The sequence below is a fragment of the Aquila chrysaetos genome, chromosome 18 (assembly GCF_900496995.4).
Source record: "Aquila chrysaetos chrysaetos chromosome 18, bAquChr1.4, whole genome shotgun sequence".
NCBI lineage: Eukaryota > Metazoa > Chordata > Aves > Accipitriformes > Accipitridae > Aquila > Aquila chrysaetos.
In genome coordinates, this window is record NC_044021.1 from 26538139 (window position 1) to 26550429 (window position 12291).

A 12291-nucleotide genomic window follows, 5' to 3' on the forward strand; every position below is an offset into this window, starting at 1 on the left:
ATGTCCAAAATGAATCTTATGAGCCAGTGCAATTGGAATCCCAAGCTGCCATAACCACACAGGAATGTAAACAGAAGAAAATCTGTACACTTTGGAGAACATCTCCTGTCCAAATACTAGACTGAGAGCTAGGAAGAGTGCTTTTCCCCAAACCCATCACTAACTTGATGTATCGCACTGGACAAGCTACAGAACTTCATTCCTCAATGTACCACCTGTAAATTGGAAACAAGTTTTCCCTCAGGAGAGTTTGAGAATGTATTCATGAACAGCTTACTGAAATAAGTGGATTTAGCATACAAAAGAGCTAAACCCTTTAAAAAAAGAAAAGTGAGCTGCGATAAACACTTTCCTACTTTTTTTTTTTTGATAGAACAATGGCTTTTGAAAGAGTGCCTATAAAACTCCAATAACCCCCAAATTAAAGCATTTGATACTAAGCTTCTAAAACCAGATGGAAACTTTATAGGAGGAAGCATGCTCCAGGTAGCAATCTTTCACACAAACAGACTAAAGCTACAGAAGTAGTGACAGGCTAGACCACTACATTACTGAACAGCTACGGGTCAAATTAATAATGTCCAAAAATTTTTAAATCACTGCGCTTTCCAACTTACCAGCTAGAACTCCACTCATTATTCCTGGAATCCCTTGAATTTCTGTTACATTATTGAGACTAAAGTAGTCATCACATGTAGCGTTAAGCAAAGAACTATCACAGAAGAGGCGCCACAAAGTTGTAGTCTTTGTTTCATTATTGCTTTCAGTGAATTTGGCACAGACATCAAAGCTGCGTTTTGACAATGTACGGTTTCCAAGGAGACAGATACTATAAACAAAGAAATAAAAACAGTGATCCTTCAATATAGTGTTGTGCATTAAACCATTTTTTGTCCATTAGACTTCTTCAGAAACTTGTTATTTATAGTACCTATCTTATGGCCTATACTACATCTACTAAAATAGTACATAGTCTCTGCATATAAAACTATAATCAATAATCTTTAAAACACTGATCAAACATTTCTACTTTAAGGTATTAATAGCTATTTTGCCTTGTGATTTATTCTTTGGAAAATACAATCAACTCAAGCAGCTTGGCCACTAAATAACAGAGATCATGACTCATTCAGTCCTACAAGAAAGAAGTGAAATTAAGTAATACTTAATGTAACGATGAGCCTGACCAAGAAAATACAGAAGAAAGACTAAGCAAGTATGTCATGCCCTTTTCTAGCAAATAAATATTGTAGATGGCCCTCAAAAATATTAAAATCCAAAATGTAGGTAATAAGCCAGGAGGGTTAAACAGCAAAATTTAAAAACATTGATGGGAGTACAAATTAAAGAATCACATAGCAGGAAGCAATTAAAACACTCAGAAATGAAAGAAAATTAGAAAACTCAGAACAGTTTGCAAAAAGCAAATTCCTAACAGCAAAGAATATTAAGGGTCTAGGAACATTTCTTTGCTAAGCTACACAAAACATGTTTAGGAGATAACTATTCTAGGCTTGCTTAATAATGAAATTATATATAGTATCTATGAAGACAAAAGAAGGAACATCAAATAAAACATTCATGTTAAGCAAATAAGTCGAAGAACACATGGTACACATCTAATACTTCTAAAGGAGCTCAGTTAAGCAGCTGATAACAAAACAGTAAAAACATATCACTCAGCATTAGAACAAGTATACTGAGCCAAGCAAAATATTGACCTAATACAATGTCCTGTTTCTGACAGCAGTTAAGAGTAGATGCCTCGAGAAGAGTACAGGACACCAGTACAGCTTCAGGGTATGGCATCACATGGAAATTGAGCAGATTTAACAGAAAGCTGCTGCTAAAAAGATCTTCTTGCCACTTGCCTTGCTCATTTTTCTTTTTAATTGCTATTGATTTGGTAACCCTATAGCAGCAGGGTGAGTTGATTCAACCCATGGAAACTTCTTCCAGTTTGATTCAACTGGGAGATCATGAGGTAAACTATTTTACCATCTATACAATGGCCAAACCTAATGGAGGTTAGTGATGCCAACCTAACTAACCAGCTGAGTGGAAGTTGGTCTTTTTGGTGACCAGCTCACCACCAGATCAGCTTTACTGTAATATAAAACCACACTTGAGTTTCTCATTTTGAGGCAGACTGGCCAAAATGTGAACAATTATATTTATTGGAAGATAACCTTTCTTTATCATCTTTTTTCCCCAAATAATAATACATCACAGTAGCAGCCATAGATAAGGTTTCCAGGAACTTGGTAATAAGACTTACCTAAGTTACATATTCAGATGAACCCTCTTTTACCTATACAGGTGACTAAAACAGTTAAGTCTGTACTAGTACTTCTAGTACTTCCCTACTAGAAGCTACAGTTTCTTAGAAATTCAAGTTTTCTTCAGAAAAATGTCAGTTTTGAACACACTTCTTTTATTTTTCTAATAGAAGACTTGGTATCATTTTACAGTACAGTCCACAAACACTGCTTTAATGCTCAGTTCATAATGCAGCCATCAACATTTCAAAGTACTATGGAATCTGTAACGATCATACAGCAAAGGATAACTTCAGTCCTGCATAACAGATGGCACTTCATAACAAAAGTTACCAGGATATTCTGCTAAGCAGTATCATTTTGTTTTCTCTCCAAACAGAAAAAGATGCACAAAAATGCATCTGGTAACTGGATAGAAGGAGTAATTCTTAGTGAGCTAAGAGAGGTACAAGCTAAAGGTGTTGAGAAGCAATATGCCATGTCTGATAATGATAAGATTTTATTTTATTAACAAGAAGGTAGAAAGCCTTCACAAACATAAATGAATCTAACACTGCAATGTCTCCATTTTAAGTAGGGAGAAATGGAAGCTTCAAAAGTTTCCTCATGACAAAGAAAGTTTGAAAGTATGTTTCTTTCATAACTATTGTTCATAGCTACAACATTTTCTTGAAGTTTTTACTTTATTCTATAGGTTTTTAGTTTAATTCTTTAGCTAAAGCAGCTATATTTACTGTCAGTAAAAACCACCTTCCTGTTCTTTAGGTGTGGATAAAATAATGGCCAGTAACTTTAAGCACCAAAGAACATTTTTCCAGAGTATCATGTCTTACAAACAATGAGAGAAAGATTCAGATAGGTAACTCAGAATAACAAATGAGCACATAGTTGCCTAGAACACATAAAACCTACCACTGAAGCCAATGTGCTTGTATTTTGAAGTTTAGCTTAAAACGTGAAATGGTTACAGTAGGTATTCCCTCCCCCCACTTTTTTTTTTTTTTTTTTTTTTTTAAATACCCCACACTACTTAAAGATATTGTACTTACGGAAAGTCAGGTGGGTCAAAAGCAGTCTTAACAACTCCAGCATATATGGCAATAATGGAGAGAATCACACAGGCAAGGAAGACTAGTGCAAGCTTGTTGACGTACTTTACTCCCACAAACACTACTATGGCCATCAGAATGATGATACATGTTCCATAAACTCTCATGTTGTTCAGCATAGCCTCTGTTTCTTCACCAACCTCTTCTGCTTTAAATATAGCAGCGCTTGGAGAAATGTAGGTCTGCAAGAGATATGGCAAACTATCATTCATGTAATAACAAACATTTTATTAAGAAATCATTTACTTCAAAATCTAAACTTCTATTACAGTATCAGTTTTATTCTTTCACAAACCAGCTCAACCAGATGACATGGGCATTTAGAAAGTGTAGAGGTAAAAGGAAGGGGGAGGTGGTGATGAAGAAAAACAAGTTTTGAGAATGAGTTACTGGTTTTGATCCAGCTTCTTCTCTCCCCTTGAAGAGTTTCCACTTCTCAAATTCACATCTCTGCCAGACACAAAAAACTGCTAAGGACCCAGGGCGGCAGGGGCAGGGGTGAGGTTACTGACAAAAATTAAAAAGGAAAAAACCAACCCCCGAAACTAGCTCAAACCAGATATATCTGAAGCATTTGCTGATTAATAATTCCACTGATTGAAACAAAATATGAAGAGTCAAACAAAACCATAATAAAAAACTAAAAGTGTTTTCAGTACTACAGTCCCTGCACTGTATTTCATAAAATTCAGAGATACCTTAAGCATTGTACCTTGAACATTTTTTATGGTGAGTTTACCTGAATTTTTAATCTGAACTTGCAATAGCACAATTTAAAATTAGTGTCACAAAGTTTAGTCCTGTGCTAAAACAGACAAGTTAAACTACTGTAATTTCAAACAGGATTCTCTTACAGATATCAATTTAATGTAATTTTGTTCTGGGTTCTACCTTAAAAGAAGTTGGAAACACAGCTTATAGGAGTTATACTGATAAATGCAAATGAAAAGACAAACTCTGACCGATAGTTCTGAGACATTTGTGTACTACACGATAAAGATATCTTTATCTTCTTCTAACACCTTTAAAAAAAAAAAATCTCTGCTCAGCTATTAGGGGAGTATTGGGGCTTGAGGCACCTCCACTCCTTTAGAACAACTGCTAAACTGACTATACTTAAATAATCTAACTTCTAAAGGCAGGAAGAAACTTTGAGCAGGAGGCTATCTTGATATGATCCGAACCAGAATCCCAAACCAGACATAGGCAATTCTTTACTAGATTTTTTTAAAAAAATGTAATTAATTTAAATTAAATTAATTAAATTAATTTTAAAATAAATTTTAATCTAGTAAACTAATATATACTAGAATGCTAGAAGAGATGAAAATTGTCACATCACCATGGAAGAAAACAATAAAAGTAAAAAGAAAAACTGAATACAGATAAAATATTTACATATTGTTAGGAAATCCTACATTGTGATGTTGCAGAAATATCAAGCTCTGTATGGAGGTACTCCAGAAGGTTTTCTTGTGCACTTTGCTGCCCTGCTGTTCACTGCCTTTGCTGGGGAAAGCCACAGGCAGATGACTGATTTCTGCCCCTCCAAATAATCCATGTCCCAGTGGAGGAAAAAAAAAAAAAAAAAAAAATCAATACTTGTGCCTTGTGGCTATGACAGGGGTCTGTTCTGAGGTCTTCTGCCAGATATGACACCCTTGGAGTTTTTTTACTTTGAATTCCATAGCCGAACCCCATACATGTTTACTAGCAATACATAAAACCAGCACGACTCCTGAGTAGGCAGAATAGTGTGCCAAATCCAATCCACAACATGACACGTGCTAGTGTTGTTAATATAGATCAGATCTCACAAGCTAGCAGTAGTGAGTGAGGACTACCTCTAAGTTCAAATCCAGGCTTTTTTGAATTTATGACATGGGTCATAGTAAGTAACAAGGAGGAATTCTGAATACCTCCTGTGCATATCTGCAGTCCCCCGTATGATGACCAGTAAGTGTCTGGTCCCCCCTGGATGAGGCCAAGCCACAGTAGCTGGGTCATTGCCATACAGGCAGTCTTCCACAGCATCTGTACAGGAATATGAAATTTCAAAGCCAGTAGGCTGAAAAGGAGGAAGCGGGATAGATTCTCAAGTCCTGCCTCATAGGAGATAGGCCCTTCACGTTCTCCATAACCTTTCACTGGGCAGCAGCTTTCCCCAGTGCACATGGCAGTGCCAAGCATTGTAGAAGCTGAAAAGTTTCTGTGAGTTATCCTGGGAATGCTTGTCTGACACCAAGCCCACAGACTTTCATTTGGAAGAAGGAGAGGAGTCCTCCTAGAGCTTAAGAAAACATGGCTTAAAAGGACTTATGCCATACTTACCTAGAGTAAGCAGCTCTTCCTACAGAAATGTAGAGCCACCTAGTTGTGTTGACTGCTTACTATAAAGTAGTTGCCAGATTTAAAAATCTATAGTCATGATCTCAAAACTAGAACAGTAAAATGGAAAATTAATTCTGGTAGATACAGAGTAAGTGGAAGCTGCCCTGAAGAGCTCACTAAAGGATTCAGGGTTCAAAGGCATACAGCCTGGGAAAAATGAAAGAAGATCTATATTGAGAAGTTACAGCAAGAAGACAAAAAAAAAGTTGAAAAGACAAAGGATGGGTAATACCGTGAAATCCACATCCTTGTTAAAACTTGTCAAAGTTACAAGGAAAGGAACCAACTCCTTCTTGTGTTAGATGAAAGAAAAAAAATGAGTAAGACTTCCGTCAGAGTTGAAGAAAAGGGAGACTCCAAAGCAAAAAAAAGATAAACTGACTCTCAAGATGGAATCTTTAGTTTTTCAATTCCTAGTCTAAGGTGAGCTAAAAGTGCTACGTGCATCTGCACATTTTTGTTTGGAAAGAGAGGAGGACATACAACACAAAAGCAGCATAATATAGGGATCAAACCTTTTTGTAAGTTTGCTGTGGTGCACCATGAACATACGCAGACAAACATTTAAAGAAGAAATCAATTCCTTCATATTTGTAAATAAACTATTTTTTTAAACTAAAGTAACTGACTTAGCATTGCTAAATCCCAATGACATTTCAGAAGCCCTGAAAATAGGCATTGTCAACTATGATTTAATCTGCAATCTAATGTGACATTTCACTAAGGACTGCACTATTTCTTGTGGCATTTTTTTGTCATTTCTGATACAAAAGTTGCAGTTAAGCTGGTACAAAAATCACTGAATTAAATCTTAACATGTCTCCAAAGTCCACCTGTTGATCTGATGTTCTTTTCTGCAAGATCTACTGAAATATTTCCTATTTATTTTTAATATCCAGTATATATATCTCCGGTTTGGTCCTACACCTTTAGTTTTGGAGTTTTAGGTATGTCTTACTAAAATTAATATAGTTTTCCTTGCAACTCTGTAGGTGTACAGTAGCACAGGCATAATTTATGGGACATTTGGTATTCAGAACATGTTATAAAAAGGTGACAACAGATATATTGTATCTGGTACAAATCAGCAAATGTCAGTTACCAAATTCTGTTTGGTTCCTACTTTAAGTACAACAAACATCAAACAGCCTTTAATTTATTTTTACATTGATGATCAGAATTTTTTTAACTTTTTCAAATAGTCATAAGTAGAATAAGAATAAATATTGACACACTGGAAATATAGTATCAAAACATTAAAATTCAAACTAGAATGCATTTTAGGCCAAGTGCCTTCCTCAGCAATTTCCCAAAACAACCCAAGTACATTTAGTCTTAAGAGAAACTAGTACTTACCAATAAAATTTCAATGGTACCAAGAATGTACATTGCTCCTGCAAAGGTTGTACCCAAGTAGAAACAAAGTCCCACTGCTCCACCAAACTCTGGCCCTAAAGATCTTGAAATCATGTAGTAAGAGCCTCCAGCTGTGAATTTAACAAAAAAAAGACTCCAGCCCTTCAGATTAAGGACAGCAGTAGAGAACAAAAATCTGAATCATGCAATCAGCATAATCATGCATCTCCATTGAAATGTTCGTGCCAAAACTGTATTCAATGTCTATACCAACGAGGCAGTTAGAAAGTACATTTCAAAGTTAATATCCCCATGTGCATTTTCTGGGGAACAGAGAGTAAACACAAAGGAAAAAGAGGAAAAAAAATCCAGAAGCTAAACAATCTAAAATTAAGAAAAGGGTATACAGGTATAAAAAGATATGAATCAATGTTTAGTTTCTAACCTCAAGCTGTTTACAATCAAACAATAAACTTCCAGAATAATTTGTTTATGAGATAGGGACAAAGTAGAATTTGTCTCACTAATATGCATTGTTTTTCTTTGCTGTATGTGCAACCTTTACCACTTCCACTAAAGGCATTTTTTTCAGTACCACTTAAAAGTGTTAGGTAGGGATTGCTTTTTCTTGTCTACTCGCTTGTACTATTCACTTTGTCCCTGAATTTTTCAATTCTTCTCACTCATGTTTCCCATATACATGCATCACCTTTCTTTAAGTCATAAACTACCCCCTCTCCCCCATTTCCACCATACAGTTTCCCTTTCAGTAAGCCTCTAAGTTTCAGGCTCTTTCTCTCTTTATCTAGACTTCCCCCCAACCCCCTCAAGGCATGCTCCTCTCTGGTTCCCTCTCCCATCTTCTCTTAAATTCATGTTTGTCCCACTCATGACAACTGAGGAAGAAAGAAGAGACAGAGAAAGGAAGCACTTTATTTTAAATAAATATACACCAGCCTTGTATAAAATTAGTCTGCAAACAAGTCTGAAACTGCTTTTCAATACGAACAAATGAGAAACTAACAAAATTTATGATGCATCACCAATCCTTTTACTAAATATAATGCTGTTGCATGTAATGGCAAGAGACAAGATACTGCTGCTCAGAAGGTCTCTTTCAATCCTAGGTTCCTATCTGTGCTTTCTGCCTCCTCCATATATTCCAGCAGAAGAAGCATTTCTCTAAGAAACTGACACGAACACACACACAAAAAAAAAAGAGGTGAAAATGAAGACCTGTCTAGTGTAATAACTGCCACCTTCAAAGATTTCTGTGACACTCAGATATTAAGCAAATACTTTACAATGGACTTTAAAAATATGAGAAGGAAAAGAGCAGAACATTTTAGTTATCTGGACACAGATTAGAATAACTACATTCCATTATAAAATACAAGTATTTGAAACAAAATTTTCTATTGTATTTATATTTCATACATGATACTGTATCCATGAAATGAGATTATTCTATACCCTGCAGAAGCTGTTGGGCAAAAGTAAATGCTACATCTTATGCATCAGTTCCGGAACCCAGTACTAAGCTGGAGAAGCTCTGCAAGTGAGGAATTTTTTTAGCTTCATTAGGTAAACTGTTCAGAGTTCACAGCAATGCCTGAACACCAGTATTATTAATTAATTAGTTGAGAAACTGAAAAGGATAAGAGCTTCAAAGACTAACTGATTTTGCATCTAAAAAAATTGGCTTCATAATTGAAGAGGAACAAGTTCATCTATTTATTCTGAAATTTTAAGGAGATGAGCATAATCTAGAGGGCTTATACAGAAAAAGATTTCTGCCAGCAGACTGGCTGTTATTCTTGCAGAAAACAACATAACTAGCTCCAGTGTTTAGAAATGGAGTCTAGGCAAATTCAGGAAAAAAAAAAAAAAGAAAAAAAAGCAGCCTTATTTTTAAGTTTGTAAAAAAAACCGCTTTGCATGAAGACAAGTCTACATTAGTTCAAATTATAACATCTTAGCTTTCATTCAGAGAGAATCAAATGATTGAGGACAAAAATGCGCTACAGTTTGTAACTCCCAGAAGGTCCAGTTAAAAGATTGCGTCTCACCTTAAAAAGTCATTTATAAATCAGTTAAAAGGAAATATGCACTTGACACAAGAGAGTTACTTCTGATATCTCAGACCACAGTTAATTTCTTATCCCAGCTTTAAACTTCTATCATTTGACCATTCATGGTTTAAGATAAAATTCTTCATTACCTGGAACTACACCATTTGTTGCTATTGCACTCATTGAAATTGCAGTTAGCATAGTCTGTGGAAAGATGAAATAGAGGAAGTTTAAAATACTGAAAGAGTCTTGCCCCATCTTTCAAAAAAGAGTGATCAAATAAATAAATAAATAAATATTTAGTTTTGGTTTTTTTTGATAAAGATGTTACAGCAACCAAAAATGATCCCTTGGTCAGGGATATCCATGTAAATTAAGTACTAAATTTTTCAATAGAAGATTCAGTTAATTTAGATATTTGAAACAGTCTTTAAAAAGAACCGGAAGAACACAGACCACTGAATATACTTAAAAGGAGATGTTCATTATTCCAATTAAATAGTGACAAACTGATCAAGTGTCATTGTTATAATAATATCATCTACTAGTGGTGTCACATTCCAAAGTATTCATTTATGGACCTAATGCTGTGGATTGATTTGTAGTTTATATTTCAGTTTGTTCTGAAGTTGTGAAAAGCAGAACAGTTCAGATCTCAATGTAAACCATGAAATATTTGCTAAAAGCTTATTTAATAAAATCCATACAATACTTCAAACAAAAGCTTACTGTGATCAACTCAAGAGAAGCTCCATACAGGCTAGAATGACACATGACACTCAGTGCATATATATATATACACACCATGTTTCTCAATTGCACTGATATTTAATCACTCCGGAGAAATCTTTCTCTACTACTCGTATATTAGAAGGCAGCAGTACTCTTGTAAAAGAAGATTTGGCCAAAAGTAAAGAAAAAGGTTAACTTACACAAGCACAACACATGAACACAATGATGAAAGACTCAAGAACTCCAGCTGTTCCCACAATCCATGTTAAACGTAGGAAAAGGATGACTCCCAAGATGTTTTGCAAGCAGGGCAGGTACACACCAATAAAAGTGCCCATACGTGGAACCTGGAAATGAAGTCAGAACATTAATTCCTTTGCACTAAACAATTTAATTCCATAAGCATTGTCTTCCGCAAAGACTCATCACAAATGCTCCATGAACAAATTCTGAGTGAAATTGAATGATAGCTTCAGAGAGTCCAGCTTCTCAAATATTCATAGGCTATTTATACAGAAAGATCCCTGAAAAGACAGAAAACTATTTGTGATAGCAAAACCTCTTGTTCCATAGGAATTAGGATGAAACCTTGATAGGGGTAGGATGCCCCTTCATCTGTTTATTACAAAGCTTTACAAACTTTTTTCTGAAATACCAGTGAACAGACTACCATTGAAGAGAAGTTACTGCCATAATCAAAATACCAAATATATTCTGAAAAAAGTCGATCACCAATTGCCCTGCAGCCGGCCCACAAAATGATATTCGACAATAAGTGTTTTCAATTTTTAAAAAAAGACAGACAAGGTATTATGACAAGGCCAGAAGGAATGCAGAGCTGACTACAATTTGTTTTTGCAAAAGTTGTAAAACCTCCCACAACTTAGTATATTTCTTTGTACTTTTTATTTTCTGGTGATCATCATGGGTCAAGATGCACACAAAAGCATTCAGGCTTCATCATTAAAGTTCCAACCTTCTACACTTATGAAGAAATCAGGCCTTGAAATAATCAAATTAGAAGCAATAGCTCTACACAGTAGGTTTCCAGATGCAGAAGCTCTTCTTAAATCACAACTCAGGCTGTGAAAAAAGGCAATCAATTTAAATAAATAAGCAAGTATTGGTGCTTTGTAAGTTAACAAAGTTATTAAGAAAACACTAGAGTTTCCAAGTACTTACAAAGAACCATGCAATGCCATTTAGACTACAACCTTTATTCTTGGCATCTCGGGCAATATCCACATGCAACATCAATGCTACTGTCTCAGTTATGCCATTAAAAATGCCACTCTGCCAGGCTATTACTTAACCATCACTTAATTTCAGACATGGAACTGATGACAGACACATGCACAGAAATCATGTTTCCAGGCCACCAGATGGTGCTCACATGAGATGAAGTGCAAGCGAGGACATGGTGTTCATTTGGCTAGGCAGTTCCAGAGGGACTAACGCTGTGCTGTGCTAACAAAAACCTCTGCACAGCAGCTGGATAGAGGACAGGGATCACACTAAGGCAAGTGTGAGTCACTCAGTGTTGGTTTCCTCATATCTCAAGCTGCATCTTCACATGAGTAGAAACAAATACAGAACAATCACAGTGAGACAAAAAGAAACCCCACACACAAACAAATGCAGGATAAGGAAAAAGCTAGAACAGCTGGACTTCATTCCTCGCCCTTGGCCATTGTCCTGGTACCAACCTCCTATAGTAGCCAAGTCCTAATGCAAACAGTTCTACTGCAAATATTTAGGTACCATACCATAAATCTCTCTTCCAGTCAAATGAGCACCAGTTCTAACCTTACTTTCAAGCACCTTTTCCTATCTGTCTCTTCTGCTACGTGCTCATTTCCTTTTATTCATTCTTATGTGCTTCTCCTCCTTCCTCCATAGCTCAGCATACAAACTTAGTAGCAGCACCCCCTTCTCCTACACAAGGACAAGTGACTCCCAATACTCTCCTTTTCCCAGTATCTTCCTTAAATTTCTTAAGTTTCAGTCACCATGCTCAACCAGTTCCAGCTCATCAGCCCTCCTTGCCTGAGAGTTTTTGTACTCTGTCAGGTCACATGTTTTTGATCCAAACTTTCTTCCTCTGAAGCAGCTCCCTGCTCACAGAAGGATCAATCCAACTTCTCACTGCAGACTCCGACTGTTCCATATGTTCCATTTCTACAGAGGCCTAGATAGGCACTTTGGGTATCTAGTAGACAGCCCTTGAAGAATTCAGTTGCTGTCTTCTAGCAAGTGTGTTTAGTGATGTGCCACACAGAGCCTTTGCCTTTCTTTCCCACCTCCCCCTGATAAATACTGTATTTTTGAGGCATGCAACAAAATGTTTTCTTG

At 36.1% G+C, this 12291-nt stretch overlaps 1 protein-coding gene across 7 annotated transcripts in view; it reads right to left on the reverse strand.

Moving 5' to 3' along the window:
• The window catches only part of SLC12A7 (solute carrier family 12 member 7), a 71129-nt gene that overhangs the window by 36545 nt on the left and 22293 nt on the right, over positions 1-12291 (reverse strand). For all 7 annotated transcript variants that reach the window (XM_030041771.2, XM_030041774.2, XM_030041770.2 and 4 more), the window contains exons 4-8: positions 10140-10286; positions 9357-9411; positions 7136-7266; positions 3329-3570; positions 618-829 (exon numbers count right to left, since the gene is read on the reverse strand). In XM_030041771.2, coding sequence (XP_029897631.1) covers positions 618-829; positions 3329-3570; positions 7136-7266; positions 9357-9411; positions 10140-10286 — 787 coding nt within the window. The remainder of the gene's footprint in view (positions 1-617; positions 830-3328; positions 3571-7135; positions 7267-9356; positions 9412-10139; positions 10287-12291) is intronic.